This window comes from Lissotriton helveticus, chromosome 11, assembly GCF_964261635.1.
Source record: "Lissotriton helveticus chromosome 11, aLisHel1.1, whole genome shotgun sequence".
Taxonomy (NCBI): Eukaryota; Metazoa; Chordata; class Amphibia; order Caudata; family Salamandridae; genus Lissotriton; species Lissotriton helveticus.
Window position 1 is genome coordinate 551,515,247 of NC_136072.1, and position 19,152 is coordinate 551,534,398.

Sequence of the window (19,152 nt, forward strand, 5' to 3'; positions counted from 1 at the left end):
ACTTGTGTTTGGTACTCGTGTGTAACATGCACCCGTCACTTTCTCTTGTAACACACTGTTTTCTACCTCTTACATTTGTTTGTTTTCGATACCTGCACAAGTGCCACCAGGGCCTACGTAATGTTTGTTCTTGTGCTTGAGTGTCCTCCATATATTGCAGTATTATACCTCTATGTTTACTTTGTACGCTTTTGGAACCGGCACACGTCACTTTTTCCTCCTGTAATGCACCGTTTGCTACCTCTTGTTCTTGTTGGCTCACGATTGTCTTTTTTGCTTCATTTAATGTAACGTTTGCTTTTGTATTTTGCTCACTTGTAATGTTCTCATGTATCAGTTCTGTTCCTATTGTGAAGCGCTCTGACACCTTCGGGTAAAGTCCGCGCTATATAAAAATGCATAAATAAATAAATAAACTAGGATAGAACTGAGTGGGGTCAAATGAGGACACAAGAAATGCAGGGAAGGAGCGCCACCTGCTGCTCAAACACTACAACTGCATCTACATAACAATCCAGATTCATCTGTTTTATTCAGTACATGTGTTGTATTCATTCCACTGAACAATTTCAGCGCCCGATACCTTCACGGGTGGTTAGCCGCGCTCTACAAATTCACAGAACATCACCAATTCACAGAATTCCACAAACTTGTTCATAAATTATACGTTTTATTTGAGTCAGCCTCACATTACACCTGAGATTAACAGACATTACCTTTAACAAGACCGCAGCCAGTGGCACCTCAGGCGATGATGCTCTGTGAGCCTTATGTACTTGGGGGATAGGTTTGTAGCACAGAACTTCAACCCAGACTTCACTACACCACTCTGGGAATGCATCTTAACTCTGGGCCTACACCCATGATTACTTAACTCATATCACTGCGCCCAAAACAAACTGAGATCCCAGCAGCATACTGGAAATGCCCATTACTGTACCATGTAGAAAGTTACCTGCACCCAGCGCCCATTACCTTCATGAAAAATAAAAAAACAAAACAAATCAGTGCCAGAGGAATCCCAGAGAAAGATGCATGTAACCCAGAGAACTGCAGCCAAAAGCATGTTACGTGCATGGCACAGCGCTATAGCCGGGTGCATAAGAGTAGTACACCTCTGTGAGCTGCCTAGGCGACTAGAGGAGGGTACACAGCCCATGTACATAGCAGGTTACCTATATCCAGAGTGCTGCAGTCTCGGAAAGTTTTAGTCCCTGCGCACACGATTAGTTGCATCATCAGTAGACATGAGTTCCTGCATCCAGGATCCCACACACATATCTCGGCTCTAGGATGCAAGGTCCCCTACATATTCTCATCACCTCACACAGTGCACCATTCTTTTCAAGGAGGATAAGCAATGTTCTCCCTTCGCCACTGGCTGCGACGAATACTGATGAATCTTGAGAAAGCAGACCGAAAGCACGAGGACATGTTGGTATGATTGAGACGGCCACACATGGACTGTGGGGAAGCAAGGCAAATGGAGGGCGGGGTGGTACTGGAACAAAAGGCACCAGCTTGGTGAGGGGTGGGGGGGGGAGGGGGTTCAGGGATAGGGTGGAGGAGAAGGCAGGAAGGAGAAGAGTTAAAATCATTGGAATTTGATGTGGTAAGCATAAAACGAGTATTAGTGCTAGCAACAAGGGGGCAAGACGGAGAAAGGTGAGGATGGGTTGGAGGTAAATAGAGCACTACATAGATACACACTGGTGCCTAACCTAAAAGCAGTTGAGCTGCAGGGATGGCTTTAAAGTTTACCGTTTTCACATTTGTGTTATTTTTCATCAATTTAAATAAGAACATTACCCCTTTAACCTTTCAATGTTCTCTTATTGCAAGCGATAGTCTTTTGCAAGACAAACATCACAAAAGTCACTGGTCAGGCAATGAAGAGGGTGTAATGTATGGAGTCCAACACTACCTCACCCTATGGAGTTTTACAGTCTCAAGGAATATACAGAGTAAATGTACCAGTAAAGGTAAGATGGGAATCTTCTGTGGTACTATAGGTGGGTGAGATCTCAAGCCTGGCTTGAGCCAAATGTTGGCTTTGGCTCAGCTCTAGGCCTCGTTTGAACACAGGGCCAGGGCTGGACCACGGCATTGCTCACTCTCGCCTCTCCCTCATACATTTGTGCAAAGGAGAACAACTTTTATTAGGCTGTGCCTTGTGCCGTATTCAATCCTTCAAAGCATGTGCTTTCCGCATTTGCTGAAAATGCAGTTTAGAATAAATGCCAGACAAGAAAGTGAAAATGTGTCTAGTGACTGCAGCAAAACTGCACTTCACAGGCTCATCCTACAGAGAACATGCCTCCCAAAAGAAAGCTCCATGGGATTTCTGAACTTTAATGACCTTGCAGATCTAGGTTCTTGCGTCCCCTGAGGTCCTTGTGAAACAGTTTGTTAAATCAGAGGAGGCCAGAGAGAGCGGAGAGTGATCTGCTTTCTTAATGTTTTCAATGTATTATTGTGAAGATCACAATTGTATTTTTTTAATCTATGAATATTGCTCAGCTGCTTTATGAGGATTTTGGAGATATTCATTATATTTGGTGATAGTCGCCTTTTTGGCATTGCATTGTATCAAGGTTGCGTAATTTCTGCCTCTAAAGATTTTGTATGTAGTGTCAGGTTAATTTATCATGTGATTTGTATACTGACAAATTCAGCTTTATTAAACACAATGTAGTGCTTTCACTCAATTTGTTGTGTGATATACATGAGGTTTCATTTGATGTGTCAGTTTTTACTTTGGTTGTTCGAGCCAAACTAGACCCCTGGTTTGGCCTATGAATTTTAACACTTGTCCAGCTGAATTTTGATGCTTGTCCAGCACTATTTTGCACCCTTTACCCAATCCCTTCAGGTGCCAGTGCATTGTGTGCCCTGGAATTGCAATGTCACTTACTCCGAGCCATAAGGTCAACTCTACCTAAGGTTCTTTTTAACCATTTCCGTCGGCCTCTGGATGTGCCAGCAGACATGGCAAATAGCATTTAAAACTCACATTATCACTCATGATACACCACATTGTTCCTAAAGCCCAATTTTAAAATGGAACCACCCCAAAAGGTAGCAGCCATGCCCTCTCTTCAACACACAAATAAGCATTGCAAGAAATACCTTTGCCTCAATTGTCAGATGTCTGATGCCCAGATTCCTAGAGCACAAACCTTCAACATGCACACAGTGCAGAAAATTCATTAAGCACACACACACAAACAGATTAGTTTCCCAACAATGTCATGATGGGGCAACCAAAGCTTTTGGAACGAAACCAATCAGCTGTATACGTTTTGCCTCAAGTGTACTTGTCGAGCACACCTAGGGATGCAGACAGCTTTGACACCGCCCCAGTGGTCGGTATATGATGTGTTGAATCTACGGCCAATGGTAATACTCGATGTCAGAGTTCACCTTTCGGTCAAGCAGATCTACACAAGTCCATTTTTTATGCAATGCTTCGTGCAAGGAGGTTCAATGGATTTGGGGAGCTCTCATATTTATACCAGACAGCTGATAGCATTTAAATATTACCGCAGAGTCTAGAGGCAGACTCTAGTAAACCGGTATTTGTGGAAAGACCAGGGAATAAGCCTGTTTGCAGCTGAGGGACAGGGCCATGCATCTGTGGGCTAGAGCATGGTTTGTGTGTCCCTGAAGCATAGGGTACGAGGCCAGTGTCCTTTCACCAGGGGGCCATGGATGTACTCCTGCGGGACAAGGCTCTGTCTCTGTGCCGGGCTTGGTGTTTGTGCACATCACTCAGCGCTCCATATGTACATCGGTATGGCAAAGCTATGGGACAGGGCTGATGTCTCAGTTCTATGTCTTTGCATCTAATGCTTAAGGACATTCTCCACAGGCTTCAAAATACATTTTAAATATCCCTGCATGAGGCACTGCCTCACTGCACAGGATCTCCAAACTCAGGAATACCCAAGTATTTTAAAATAATAAAAGCTTGTTATTATACAACATCCGATTGTCCTATTATTTGAAACCCATCAAGAATTGATGAATTGCAAAAGGATGAATGGCTGAATCAGTACGGCAATATTTCAAACCTGTGATCTGCAGGCTACACAGACACACAACCACACAGATCTCAACAGTGGATAAGAGGGTGGAGTAAGTGGCTGTACCTTCTAATGAACCCAGAGCAGGTCTCACTGTTGCACAAAACAAAGATTTTAAAACAAATAAAATCACTACCCCTGTCACCTGGTCATGCTTGGTCCTACGTTTGCTCCAATTTCAAAGCTTAAGGGGAAAAGGTCAGCAAAATTTAGAATTTATCAATGCGATACACAAAATTGCTCTTTACTAGTGAAATAGTTACCGGAGGTGCAGGGGTCCTGGTACGAACAAACAGGCCATTATCTCAATCTAGACGATGCTGGACCAGCCAGCCGCACTAAAAGCTTTGGAGCCAGTCCCCTACTGATTCAGGGCTGCTTGCAGCATCTCAGTCTGTTCTTGGGAAGGCCCCCACCTAAAACAATTTGGTCTTCGTATGCAGCCTTCATATCTGGCCACAGTGATTTCATTCACATACTTGCCAACCTAGAAAACTTGGTGAGAGTTTCTAGCTCATCACTACCTAAACAGCCCAAGAGGGACAATGGAAGGGGCATGGAGAGGGGGCGGGGCATATAACCCAGCATAACTTTAGAGACGCCTCCTTCTCTCGGGCTGAAGATACAAGACTTCTGGACACGAGAAAAGATTGACACTGCAAAACAAAAGCTTCTGAATGTGCCTTCCTTGTCCTGGGAAGAATGCAAAACCCTTAATGGACTTCTAGGATGCAGAGCCACCAACACACTGACAGGACTCTTACTGTATGTAGGGGGGTTCCAGCTCACTGTATCATATTAGCGTTACACCAGGTGAAATGTGCCAATATTGTGAGAAACACAATGGCAGCATATACGTTGGCAGGTCTGTGTTCATTTGGGAAGTGTGAGGTTTGGAAGATTGTAACAGCATCAACTACAGGGGGGGGGGGTGCCATGGGCACTGGGATACCATGGCTTCCCCATATATTCAGAGGAAAAGGGTGGAGTGTAGGCCCTGCCTTAAGCACCCTCTCCTAGACATATAGCTGTTTCTTGGGAAGGAAAATGAAAATGGTATGGATGCTGTATTAATATAAAGTGAAATAGGGTGTAGGAAAGCACTCTGCTTGGGGTCAGCGACCCAGAGAGAAAGGGACATTGAGGGTTGATGTCAGCCGCAATCGTTCCACTTACCAAGCCGTAGCACCTCAGGTCCTAACAACTAGTGTCAAAATACTCAATTTCACCAACTTTCTCAAGAGAAGACCATCTCTTCTACCTACACAAAACCCCAGCTCCAATTCTGACACACAAGAGACCTAGTTATATATTAGCCCGTATTCCAGGCAACGTTCTACATGCCTCAGGAGAAAGGTAAAAACGATTGGTGTTTGTCTCCTTTGCCCCCTTCAAATTAGCAGCTTAACAATTCAAAATGCCCGTCTACATCTGAATTACAACAGAAACTAGGAGTTCACAACAGCAGCATTTAACAATTCGATGCACCATGAAAGTCACTGGGAAACATGGAGTCTGCTCAACTCCTTTCTCCCAGGGACTTTAGAGTCTGAGTACAACTGTCTTTGAGCTAGTCATCTGGAGGAAGTCAGGCCAGGACCCACACCAGCAAAGGGAGCTTGTGAATGAAAAGTCCTGATGAAGATCTGGCGACTGACAGGTCCTGGAGCAGATGTTAGTCTTGCACACTTGTCTTGGTGGGAAGGTGCTGGTTTTGCAGTGATGTGCTTGGTTTGTTTCCCGGAGTTCACCACAAAAGTCTGGAATTTCAGGTTACTCCTCAAGGAATGTTGATGAGATCTTCTGGATCTGGAGCAACAATGCCCCCACCCTGCTCACTAGAGTCATTTGGAGATCCTCAAATCACAGGCTGGTGACATCTTCAGTCCCCGGGTGGGGAGATGGGGGACCCACCACTCTGTGACAGTCAGTGCAGCTATCCTAGCTGGATCTGCCCAGAGTACATGGTGAGCAGCAGCATTATCGTAAATCCTGTCAGCAGACCAGCGTTCTGTATTGCAAAGGCAGTCAATGCACGCCCGTTGCGCTCATCCTCCTTACTGACTTCATTCATTTCAGGGAACTGCAGAGACAATTGAGATAGAGGTCAAAGAAGGGTAGAAACTAGATGAACATTACACAGTGCTTGTAATTAACAACATTAATGATAAGTTGGGTTCATTCCCTTGTAGTTTAAGTTGTGAATGCAGCCAATGAGGTCGGATTGAGTAAGAATCTACCTTAGTGCATAAACGAGATGCTGTTAAAATACACGAGGCTACAAACATGGTAATTAAAGAGAATTGAAATGTTTTGGGGAGTTGCATGATGCACTCTAGCTCACATGCATCTCCCAGAGAAAGATTTCTTGGAAAACCCAACACACAAAAAGTTTGACACTGCATGTTCTTGACCGCTGTGGAAAACCCAGCCAGGATTCTCCCCACAGTTGGAAGATGCCCAGTGCCACTTTGGAGTGTATCCACCATTCGTGATCTAACAGACAGGCTGAGCTTGTCCGCCCCTGCATTTAAAGACCTTACCATGCAGTTCACGATCAGAGAGATGCCCTGACACCCCAGCCAACTCCATAGGTGCCCAGCCTCTTGGTATAGGATTCAACACTCCACTTCACCTTGCTTGTTGCAGGACCACATGGCGGGTGTGTGGTTCATGAAACCTATTCCAGCCTACCCTTGGTAATAGAAGGAAGGCCTTCTACATCTGGAGAATGGCCTGCATCTCTAACAGACTGATCTGAAGTCTGTTTTTTCTGAGATGACCTCTGCAACCCAGCAGTAATGCATGCTTGAGCACCCACCATCGCCAATTCTTTGCAATCTCCTCTGAAGCCTGAATTGAATTCAACAGGCGTCCTTGGTGCTGAGGCCACTGAGATTTCGGATTCCACAGCAGAGCCAGCATATCTCACGTGTCATAGTTGATGATCAGGATGCAACATGCCAAGAAGCCTGACACCCAGGTAGCAGGCTGAATCTTCAGGATTATTGTTCACATGTCCCAGACTGGTTTTGATGGAAGATAGATCCCGAATTGCACTATATCCAAGGCCGCTCCCGAGAAAGGAAGCCTCTGCGAAGGAGCCCGGTGTGACTTCAGCATACTGATCAGGGACCGACTGATGTTAAGAGATTCACCATTATCTGGAAGGTGCCCGATTGACTGTGGAGGCAGTCATCGAGGTACTGGAAAATTGGTACCTCCAGCCTGCAAAGATGGGTAGCGACCACAGCCACCACTTTTGGGAACACCGAGGGGTGCTGGTGAAGCTGAAGTAAAGGAAGGCAAATTGAAAATGCTTCTAACCTACCTTAAACAACAAGTAACATCTTTGGGAGGGTAAGAAATGTGGGACAACGTTATATGAAAATACATGTTCTGCAGGTCCAGGGCTTCCATCCAGCCACAGGGATCCAGGGCGGACAGAACCTTGGCCTCCGTGAACATTTTGAATCTATCCTTCCACAGAAATGTATTTAGAGGACAAAGATCTAAAATAGGATGGAGGCTCCGTTCTTCATCGGCATGAGGAAACAGCAGGGTTAACATCCTGTCCCTATTTCAGAGCCGGCACCCTCTAGATGGCACCTTTGGAAAGTAGAGCTTACACCTCTTGCAGCAAGATGCAAAGCTGTTCCTCTGGTGGCCTGCTGACAAATTGGAGGACTTATTTGTCAGAGGTGCTGGACTGCCACCCTGGGAGGAAATGTCCGATCATGCTTTCCACTGGGTCCTTGTGTACTGCTAAGGGCACACTAAAGCCGTTTGCAGGCTGATGCAACAGGGAGAGGATTCGTGAAAATCAGTGTCCCTGGTGTCCTGTCTGCCTGATCCCCATTCCTAGACATAAAACGGCTGAGGTGATAGCAGCATGGGGGGCCTGGTGTTGCCTACAAGCCAAACCTCTGGAGAGGCTTCACAAGGTGCAAAACCGATAGGTAAACTGACTGGCCTGGGTCAAAAGGGCCAGGAGTAGGATGCAGTGTAAAAAAAACAGGGTTGCCAGACGCTGGTCTGTGATGTCTGGTCACCTGCCTTTTAGCTGGTAGGCTAGACCAAGAGTATCCATTAGGGCTTCAGTGAATGGTAATAAGGGCTCAAAAGAAGTCATCCCATGCTGTAGAACTTCAGTAAGTACATTTGTTTTAATCTCAACAGAAGGAAGTTGCAGATCCAGGTCCACAGCAGCACTCCCGATGACTACAGCACAAGAAGTAGGTGCTTTCATTGATTGTCCATGGGGGACAAATCAACCCTGTATCAGGAGGAAGTATTGAGCGCACTGGCCTCTTGCAAAATGGGTAAATCATCCCCATCTCATTCTCCTTGTGATGGCAAGGCCTGGTCAAATTCGGAACCGAAAAGGTGGTGGAGAAACTGAGGCCATGTCCTTGGTAGAGGGAGGGTTTGTCTAAATCTGACTGTATGGGAACAAGGTGAGCTGGAGTGGAGTCAGAGCATGACCTCAGTCTGGGTTGGACACTGAAGTTGGGAAAGGCCCCCCCCCACCCGGCCCCCTCCCCTTTGGTGACCAGTGACGTCTGGTGCTGGTCTTTGTGCGGAAATGGAAGTACGCTACAGAGTCTGTGCAGAACTGGAGGTGGGTTTCTGGGCTCAGTCAGCGCAGATAATGGATCTACTGGCGGTAACCAGACTGGAGGCTCCGTGGATCCTTGGAGGCCAAAGGAACACTAAAGTGAGCAAGGGCAGTGCTAAAAATAGGAGGCTTGACACAACTAAAGACTTGCTTCGGCACCTTGACGGCCTAGGGAACTCGAGGCACATCAGGCTCAACTGTTGGATCAGCTCCACAATCAGAGACTGGAGGCGAAACAATGACACTTTGACACCCTACCAACTTAGATAAAGTGGCAGGATTGGGTCGAGCCCAGCTTTTCCTTCCTTTGTTTGTGCTTCCATTTGAACTTCAACTTACCAGATGACCTCGAGAGCGGACAGGACTGTCGCGGGATAAGCCTCGAGAGCGAGAACAGATCTGCACCGTTGACTTAGAATAGTATCTCATTGCCTCCAACTTTGTTTGGGAGAAATTTACTTTTCATCACTACCATTGTTCTGGTCTTGTCAGAGGAATATCATCTGTATCTGTACAGGTGATCCTTGATCTCGGTCTGCTACTTCTCTCCTCTCCTCAGCCTCTTTACTACCCTACCTCACCCGCTTCTTTTGATGCAAGTGTTCAGATGGCCCAATTTCCTGAGGGGTCAGATCACCCAAAAACACTTAAGGAAACTGCTCTTCAGCAAGCTCCTCCCTTCTCTGCTCAGCGATGGTCACAAAAGGGTAAAGACATCCAGGGAATCCTCAGCACATTGTGCTTTCCCACTGTGTTCCTGTAAGCAGCAGCTAGTTTCCAGATTTTTGATGTTGAGATATAAAGGTGATGGTGAAGGTGAGAATGTTGAACTACGCTACAAACATAGGAGAAGGCGACAATTAGGTCAAGGGAAGCATTGCATGGAAATGGTAGGACAAAAAGGTACGTAATCTCAATAAACATGCTCCTCAGACTAAAGTGCTATGTGGGACAGCACCCCTCAATCTATTTCTCTACCCAACCACCATCACAAATATTGGGGCTGCAGATCTGATCATGCAATGGTCTTCAGAAGTGCCCAAGCTTTTATATGAATAGAGTATCAAAACATATAGTCCCTTGATACAAATCATCCAAATGAAGGTGCAATATTAATTGCACCCAATAAAATCAGGAACCACAGGGGTCGGAAGTGATCGGGTAGAAGAAATAGCACCAATCACAAGTTTTACCCTCAAAATTATGCTGCATAACATGCACCTTTTGGTGCTCACCCAATCAAAATCTTAGAGATTTTCCCTTCCCTTTTAATTCACTTACATGCAAAGGAATTGTGAACATCCCATTTTTCACATTTCAGCATATTTTTTAAACTGCATTTATTATGCACACCGACTTGACCATTTGGAGTGTGTTTGATTTATAAAAGACAAAAGTATGTTTTGTGCATCTAGAGTGCATTTTGGACACTGTAACTCATCAAGATTTGTGACCCAGGATAAAAAAGGCTGGTCCCACTATTCAGGATGAAAGGCAGTGTTAGACTTTGGAATATATTGTGTGGTTCAGTCACAATAAAAGTTCCAAATCAATTTTTGTTTGCAGATGAATAAATCCTTGCAAATAGATAAGTAGCAATTCACTTGTGAATAATCGCTAGGTGTAGGATGGCAGTGATGACTAGACTAACAGTTGCAGAAGTGAAGAGTAAGCACTTTAGTGCTGGGCACCAGAATCACAGGGATGTGCAAGGAATCCTGAGAACAACAGCTTGTTATAGTCTGATACCAAACTCTCCCATAATGGTCCCTTCAAGAGCACATGCTGGACTCTCCAAATGAAATGTCAACTTACCATATCTGCCAGTGCGATGTAGAGGAACATGCCACCAGCCAAAGCAAAGATCCAGTTGGCCGAGAAGTGGCTGCCAGCAAGGATCCCAAAGGCCAGTCCTAGGTAGCAGCAGCAGGCGGAAATGAAATTGAAGAAAAGGGCTTGCTGGATACTCATGCCAGAATTCAACAGAATCACAAAGTCACCTAGGGAAGGGGTGAAGTGGAAAAGACACCAAATAATGTCAAATAAAATAAGAGCATACCAAAATATATTTATCCTGCATGTCCCCAAATGCGACTGAACATTACAGCAGGGGATCATAGCTGTAAAAAAAAAAAAAAAAAAAAAAAAAAATATATATATATATATATATATATATATATATATTATATATATATATATATATAGCACTGGACCCTCACTCCTACAGCTCATCCCTGTACTAGCATGTTTTATGTCAATATAGAATACATCTAACAGGCCCAAACTGCCAACTAATTTGATAATAAAACAGGACGCTTAAAATACTGTGTCCAGTGAGAAGTATGAGGTCGCTAAAGCCACATGTGGATAGGGGCTCCCCACGGGCACTGGTATTATTAGATCTCTCAGCCGCGTTCGACACAGTTGACCATGGAATTTTGGTCGACCGTGTCGAACTGGCAGGTGTCCAGGGGGTGGCTGCCGGCTGGCTGTCGTCCTTTTTGAATGACAGGTCTCAGGCAGTCCGTCAGGGATCCCATCTTGCCTCCCCTCACCAAATCTCTTGTGGGGTTCCTCAGGGCTCAGCTTTGTCACCTCATTTATTTAACATCTATATTTCACCTTTGATTCGATCTCTGAAGTTGAGAAATGTGACAATTTTCAACTATGCAGACGACCTGCAGTTGGTCCTCGAGATCGATGGCTCCGATCATTCGGTGGCGGAGTTCCATGAAACACTGCTGTTTATACAACAGTGGATGGATTGTAACCATTTGAAACTTAACCCCGGCAAGACAGAGCTTGTCCTGACCGGGGATAGTGGCAAATTCTGGGGTCCTCATTATTGGCCCACAGAGCTGGGTTATTCTCCCTCCCCTTCTAGCTCAGCAGAAACGTTGGGAGTCTCCCTTGATAAGGAACTAACATTGAAATCCCAGGTAGGCAGTGTGATCTCAAAATGCATCTATCAGATGCGCAAGATCAGGAAAATCCACCGGTTCTTTACCCAGGACGCCCTGGCCAGGATTTTAACGGCCACGGTTTTATCGCATTTGGACTATGCGAACTCTGTATACTTAGGGATGCCACAATATTTATTTAGGCGATTACAGCGGGTCCAAAACCAGGCAGCCAGGCTGCTCATGCGTCAACCTAGATGGCAACCAATCACCCCAGCGCTTCAGAAACTTTATTGGCTCCCAATTTTCCAGCGCTGTGCCTTTAAAACAGGTTGCACCGTGTTTAAGGCCCTGTATGCTAAAAGCCCCGCCTTTATCACGAACTTGCTATCCAGATATGTGCCTAACCGGACCCTCCGTTCAACTCATCTCTTCTTGCTTTCTGTACCCAAGTTCAAACGTGTGCACCAGGGAGGCCGCCACTTTGCGGTCCTGACACCTAAACTATGGAATTCGTTTCATCTGGAAATTCGATCCTGCACTGACATTATGCAGTTTAGGAGGCTCCTCAAGACATGGCTGTTTAGGCAAGCTTATAATCTGGGATAGTAGACAGCTGTAGTTTTGCTCAGTTCGCCTTTAGTCCCCTTTTGTTCCTAGGTCAGCGCCATGAAGCCACCCGGTGTAAGTGCGCTTAACAAATACCCACTAACATTAACATAACATAACATTAACATTACACTGCTGCAAATGGTTTGTGAACGAATAACATATATTTAGAAATGTCTTCCTTAGATATTGTCCTAAGCTTCGCCACTCTAATCCAGCTGGTTGCTTTTTAAAAGGTTCTCCAAATTGATTATTCCAGTAGGCAATCTGGCTCACTTAGAGAAGCATGTTTCAAAGAATGGACCAGGTACTTAGCCGAAGGGAAACTCTGCGCACCAACGGGTATTTGGTATGGTTTATGCAATGGTTATACTGGAGTGGTGCTGCTAGGAAAAGGGGTGACCTGTACAACCCCTTGACAATGTAATGTGCCAAGCACATACATATAAATTTGTGGAGAGAAAGACCTGAGCACACACAAACTTAATATAAAATTGTAATAAATTCTTTAGTCTTGGTTTCACAACAACAACGAGGGACAGTTGGTGAGTGCAGCAATAATGTTTATTGCGCCAGCCGACACGTGTTTCATTGGAGTGGAATGCACTCCAAATCTTCAGGGCTAAATCCAAATGGAAATGAAGGGTAGTCCCCCACGACTGGTGATAATTCCAACCCAGTCCGGGTACAAAGGATCTTCTGATGAGGCGCGTCAATCGAGTGTGTAATATACTTCGTGGTCAATTCTTGAGGATTCATTTTGAGCTCTGTGCGCCAGGAACAACAAGGGCAGTGTTGATATAAGGGGCCGTATTGTAGCAGTCTGCGATGAAGCCTCAATGGGCGAAAGTGGCCGGCACCGCCCTATACTGTCGTTCCGTCTTGCTGACACGAGTGTTACCGCTTACTCCGGGTCTGGATCAACCAAGACTAGAGAATTTATTACAATTTTATATTAAGTTTGTGTGTGCTCAGGTCTACTCACTTAGAGAAGCACACTGCCCTTTGAAAATACAGCAGTTGCTTAAAGCTCAAAAGAAGATGGTGTTGTATGTTGGCTATTGTGTGACAGAAAATTCTTCATACTTCCTGGGAGAGTGTTGGAGAGGAGGCAGTGGTCGACAGACAAAGCACGTGCAAGTTATAACTAGGCTGCGCAGACGAGAAGCTTTGTAATGCAGAAAGAGCCACAACTAGATCCAAGATACTAACAGTAAAAGGTGGTGAGATTAACTGCCGACAGGACACACATACCCTGCGGTTTTCCTACTTAAGACGGTAACCTTCCTCACAAATGTGCACCTTTAATGTCAGACACTGCAACTGGGATCAGAGAACAAGAGCATGAGGCAATAGCTGCTAACAATGTGTGTGAGCTCCATGATCAAACTGAAGGCCCTATCAGACTTCAGGTAAGTCTACTTAAATGTCATGCACAACAATTGCCTCGAGGCGAGGTGATGAGACATCTCTTCTAGACCTGAGCTACGCAGAGGGAGACCTGAAAACAAAAGGTCACAAGAAAGTAAACTATGCCAACTAACAAAAGATGTGTCCAGCCATATGCATGTACCAAAGAATATTACAGCTCGTGATGACAGCGGCCCTGGGCTTAGATCTTCTTAGATCGGATTGCCATCTCTTAGACAATCACAAATTGAGACACTCTTGAAAAGAAATGTATTTGTGCTGAAAATTAAGTAGCCACTGAGTAACTACAGCAGGTAGAGACAGACAATTCAAGATTACTACAGGGACTTGTTGATGGACAGTGTTTGATACATTCTTTGTTTGTCCAGGAGCAAAATGTCTTCATTTGGCAATTGAAATATATATTTTAATACACAAGTATGGAATGTAAAGGGAGCGTGTTGGAGGGAAGCTCTGTGTGCATTAAAGATACTGCAAAGGAGCCCAAAGGCAACCTCATTGGCTGGCAACAAAATCACCTGCAATACTGATGCCTCCATATTGTAGCATTACTCTTTAAAGACCACATGAGAGACAAAGTGTTCGATCTGGAGCACTTTTGTGCTAAGCAAACACGGAAAATACACAAACTATGTGTGCTGGTATCTCACCTCCAGATTACATACGAGAGAAAAAGAAACATTATGCCAATAACACAACAATATATATATCCAAATGTACAAATGTTAATATCTCAACTAATGGATAGGTTCTCTACTGCAAAAGATAAAGGTTGTTGAACAGCATGGAAAATATTAAATGCATGGTTTATTGCATAGACTACCGGTAGTACAATAGTATAATAGCAACTATCATACAATTTACACTGACTGATTTTTGGTCTGAACCCAATGGAAAAGGTTGTTAAGTCTTCTAGACAAAAGACAACACAAGGAGGAACAAGACAGGCAGGAGGACTAAGACAGCCGTTTAGTCTCAATTTTTTGGCTATGGATCCAGGTGCATGAATCACTGTCCATCTCAAGATCACAGGCTCAGCTCCATAATGCTGGCCGTGTTTAGAGTATTTTTCATTAACATTTTTAATCATACAACCAGTTAAATTGAAGAGGGAATGCATCAAAGTAAATAAGACGACACAACAGGAAACTATTTTCATACATCATCAAATATCAGACACATTCCAATCTTGGGCTACAATATTTAGTCCAGAGGTTAAACACTGGCAGGGATTCACTCTCATCTCCATCATACTCCGGCCATTGTCTCCAAATGTGAACAGGTTTCTGTCAGGATCCTCAATTTTCATACACCTGTTTCTCTAGCATTCCAAGCAGTCAATCCCCACTCTCCACCGTGCAATGCCAGGCACTTCAGTCGCTCTCCATGATTGAGCTATGCCTTTTCCCCACAAATTCAAGTTCCAACCCAATAAGGATTTTCATGTGCCTATTAGCGTTCAAATCATCAAAAATATTTAATAGTGCCATTTGTGTAGAGAGGACCACAGGGCATTGAATACATTTCGAGAGAATATCTGCGCTCTTCCTCTAGTAGTTCTGCAACAATCATCATCCTCAGACAGAATGCTGAAAATCTTCTGTTTCCTCATTGAGTCTTTGACAAATAGAAGATGCGTTTCTCCTCATACCACAGAGTTTCTCCTTTCTATAGTAACTACAAAGTAAGTATTTAAATTGTATAAGCCTATATCGGACTAAGGTTACAATTTCTTTAGAGGTCATTAAAGCATTCTGACAGCCTTCATTCTAAATTGCGCAAATGTTTGCTTTCCAATCTTTTCTAAGGTGCTGGATTGTATGTGGGGTGTGGTTGACTAGTGGTTTGTATTTTCATGACTGTGTCTGAAATGGGGGGGATATGGCGTTTTTTGCCTACAGACTATTGAATTCAGGAAGCTCCTCTAAAGAATTCAGATATGGTGTCAGTGCATGGCTGAGTTGAAGGTACTGGAAGAATAGGAACGGAGGTAGTCAGAATTTCTCCTGTACAGAGACAAACGTTTTCATACATACATTGGTGACCACACATCCCAACATGGTTATTCCAAGGGTGTCCCAGCCAGACATCCTCTCCAGTGTATAACCTTTGAGCTGTCATGTACTTGCTCACAATTGGGTTTGCAGTGTTAGTTTCTGGTGCCATCCATTTTCCCAGAGGTTCAACTTACACATAAGGAAAATGCTACTTACCAGTATGCATCTGTTCTTGGCATATAGAGCTGCAGATTTCTACACTTTGCCACCTTGTGTTGGGCTCGGATGATTGCATGTTCTTGTCTTGGAAGAAGTGTTTGTAGTCACGAGATAGGTGACTCCTCCCTTGGACGATAGTGCGCATGGGCATCGGCTCCATCCTTAGATTGTTTTTCGCCATGACGGGAAATGCCCCGGTTACTTACCGGTAATCTTCATTACTCCTCGCCACAGTAATAACCATTGAGCCTCCAGCTCCCACAGAAACTCCAAGCAAAACGTAGCGCTCTAGTCTCCCTCTCCCTCCCTCCAAGATGGCCCCCAGTGGCTACAGCCAATCCCATAAAGGGATACAGAAAACAGCTAAACAACCTGAAATCCAAGCCGCAGACATGAAGCCACCAAGAGGGCCGGGAGGGAAGGGAAACTATACTGTGGCGAGGAAGACAAGGACTCGGAGTAATGAAGATTACCGGTAAGTAACCGGGGCATTACCTCCTCGTCGGTCTTCCTCGCCACAGTAATAACCATTGAGCCGATACCAAAGCATATCAGCTTCATGCAAGGAAAAACAGCCAACAACACGAAGGCAGTCAAACAACAAGTTTATCAACAAGAGGCAGATAAACAAAAGAAATCCCCTCAAGGAACACCAGCAGTCAGCACAGAAGAGGCAAAGGAAACAGAGCCCCCACCCCCAACCTGAAGGTGGTAATGGGACATGAAGGTATGAGGGGACGACCAAGTGGCAGCCCTGCAAACATCCTCCATGGAGACCCCCTTAAACGCCGCCCAAGAGACAGCAACAGACCTGGTGGAATGGCCCTGAATAGGAAGAGAGGGAACCTCAGAAACAGAACCATACGCCAACAAAATAGTCTCCTTAATCCAACGACTGACCGTGGAAAGGGAAGGTTTCAAGCCCTGACGGGACAAACCAAAATTGACAAATAAATTGTCCACCTTACAAAAGGAAGTCGTGCGGGACAAATAAACCAACAAGGCACGTCGAACATCTAACAGATGCAAAAGACACTCCTCATCCGAGGAAGGATCCGGGCAAAGAACAGGAAGGACCACCTCAGCAGACCGATGAAAGAAGGAATCAACACTCGGCACAAACGTAGGATGAGGGCGCAAGACCACACGATCCACCAAAACAACCAAAAACGGAGCAGACCGCAGGAAAGCCCCCAATTCCCCAATACGCCTGGCAGAAGCAATAGCCACAAGAAAGACGACTTTAAGCGTCAAAAACTTCAAATCAACCGTCTCCAAAAGGCTCGAAAGGAGCAGATTGCAACGAACGTAAGACCAAAGGAAGGTCCCAAGGAGGAGAACACAGGATAGGCCGGGGCCGTTGGAAAGACAGGGACTTAAAAAGCCGCGCCACCAAAGGAGCCACCGAAACCAAAGGAAGGACATGAAAAGCCCGAATGGCGGCCCACTGAGCACGAATAGTAGAAAAGGCCAAACCTAACTCAAAACCCTCATTAAGAAAATCAAGAATGCGAGCCGGGTCCAAAGAAGCCACAGACAGACCGCGATGAAGGCACCAAGAAACAAAGTAGTCCCAATGCTTAGCATAGGATTTTAACGTAGAAGGCCTCCGGGACTGCTGAATAACACCAGCAACATCCAACGAACAACCACCTCGGATCAGGGATTCCCTCTCAAGAGCCAGGCCCGCAGACCCAGGGACCGGAACACAGGCAGCGGAAGTAGAGGGCCCAACAGAGTGAAAGGCACGAATGGCAAGGCCCACCCCGGTGTCACAGCCAATTCCAATTACAGGGGATACCAAGGGCGACGACACCACTCCGGAACAATCAGAAGGACAAAAGCCCCCTCCCTCTTGATTTTCTGCAAGACAGCTGGAATCAGGGGAACAGGGGGAAAGGCATACAAGAGGCCCTGCGGCCAACGGAACGATAGAGCATCCACCCTCCAAGCATCCCGGCAAGGCATAATTGTGCAAAAGCAGCGGACCTTGGCATTGGACTGGGACGCAAAGAGGTCTACAATCGGAGACCCAAACATCCGCCTCAACCTCCCGAACATCAAGTGCGTCAGGGACAAAGAACCCATGGAGGGGAACAGACAGTCCGTCACAGTGTTCTCCCGACCAGGTAGGTAAATAGCCTACAGGGACGCCAGGTGCAACTCTGCCCAAGAACAAATCTGACGACTGAGGCAACTGAGGGAGAGAACCCTGCAACCCCCCCAATGGTTGATATATGACATAACCATATGATTGTCCGTCCGGACTTGCACATGGTGACCCAACAGAAGATCCGACAAGGCCAACAGGCCCAACTGAACCGCCTTCAGTTCCTTGTAGTTGGAGGAACAGGAGATCACAGAACGAGACCAAACCCCTTGCGCCGTTGAAACCCCCAGAGTAGCACCCCAACCCAACAGGCTGGCACCGGTAGTGAGAATCCGAGATGGAAGAACCAGAAAGGGAAGACCTCGTGACAGATGAACCACATCCAACCACCAACACTGGATCACCCGAATCTCGGAAGACACAGGGATCAAAACAGTCATATCTAGGGAACAGGGGTCCCAATGCAACAAAATATGTGACACCACCGGATACATGTGAAGGCGAGCCCACGGCACCGTCAACAAAAATGCCGACATCAGACCCTGCACCCTCAACCACAGGCTCACAGGATGAGAAGGCCCCAACAACAGGGATTGAACAGCAGACATCAGAGACAGGATCCGATCAGGGGTCAGGTACACCATCCCCAACTGAGTCTTGAAGAGCGCTCCAATGTAAGACAATTCCTGTGCAGGAACCAGGGAGGACTTCGGGACATTCACCAGGAATCCGTGACTCTCCAGGACATGGCACACCCGCCGGACATGCAACTCCGCCTTAGAAAGAGAAGAAGCAGAACTCAAAATATCATCCAGATAAGGAAAAACGCTAATGCCCTCCCCATGTAAATAGCCAATAAGAGGGGCTAGAACCTTAGTAAAAACCCTGGGTGAAGAGCAGAGTCCAAAGGGCAATACCTGGAACTTATAGTGCCGACCCAGGACGCAGAACCGTAGAAACGTCCGAGAGTCGGGGTGTACAGGCACATGGAGATATGCATCCCTCAAGTCTATCGAGGCCAGAAAATCCCCATGAGAAACAAGAGGAAGGATCACCTGGAGAGAAGCCATCTTGAACTTTTGATGAGGAACGAAAGTATTCACCCATTTCAAATCCATCACAGGTCTGAGATCCCCTGTGCGTTTGGACACCAGGAACAGAATGGAATACACTCCCAACCCCA

General features: G+C 45.7%; 1 protein-coding gene across 2 annotated transcripts in view; it reads right to left on the bottom strand.

Annotated features, from left to right (window-relative positions):
- Positions 1 to 650: 650 nt before the first annotated feature.
- LOC144791585 (metal cation symporter ZIP14-like) overlaps positions 651 to 19,152 on the bottom strand; it is a 205,439-nt gene continuing 186,937 nt past the window's right edge. For both annotated transcript variants that reach the window (XM_078666307.1, XM_078666306.1), the window contains exons 8-9: positions 10,519 to 10,703; positions 651 to 6,168 (exon numbers count right to left, since the gene is read on the bottom strand). In XM_078666307.1, coding sequence (XP_078522433.1) covers positions 6,022 to 6,168; positions 10,519 to 10,703 — 332 coding nt within the window. In that variant the 3' untranslated portion in view covers positions 651 to 6,021. The remainder of the gene's footprint in view (positions 6,169 to 10,518; positions 10,704 to 19,152) is intronic.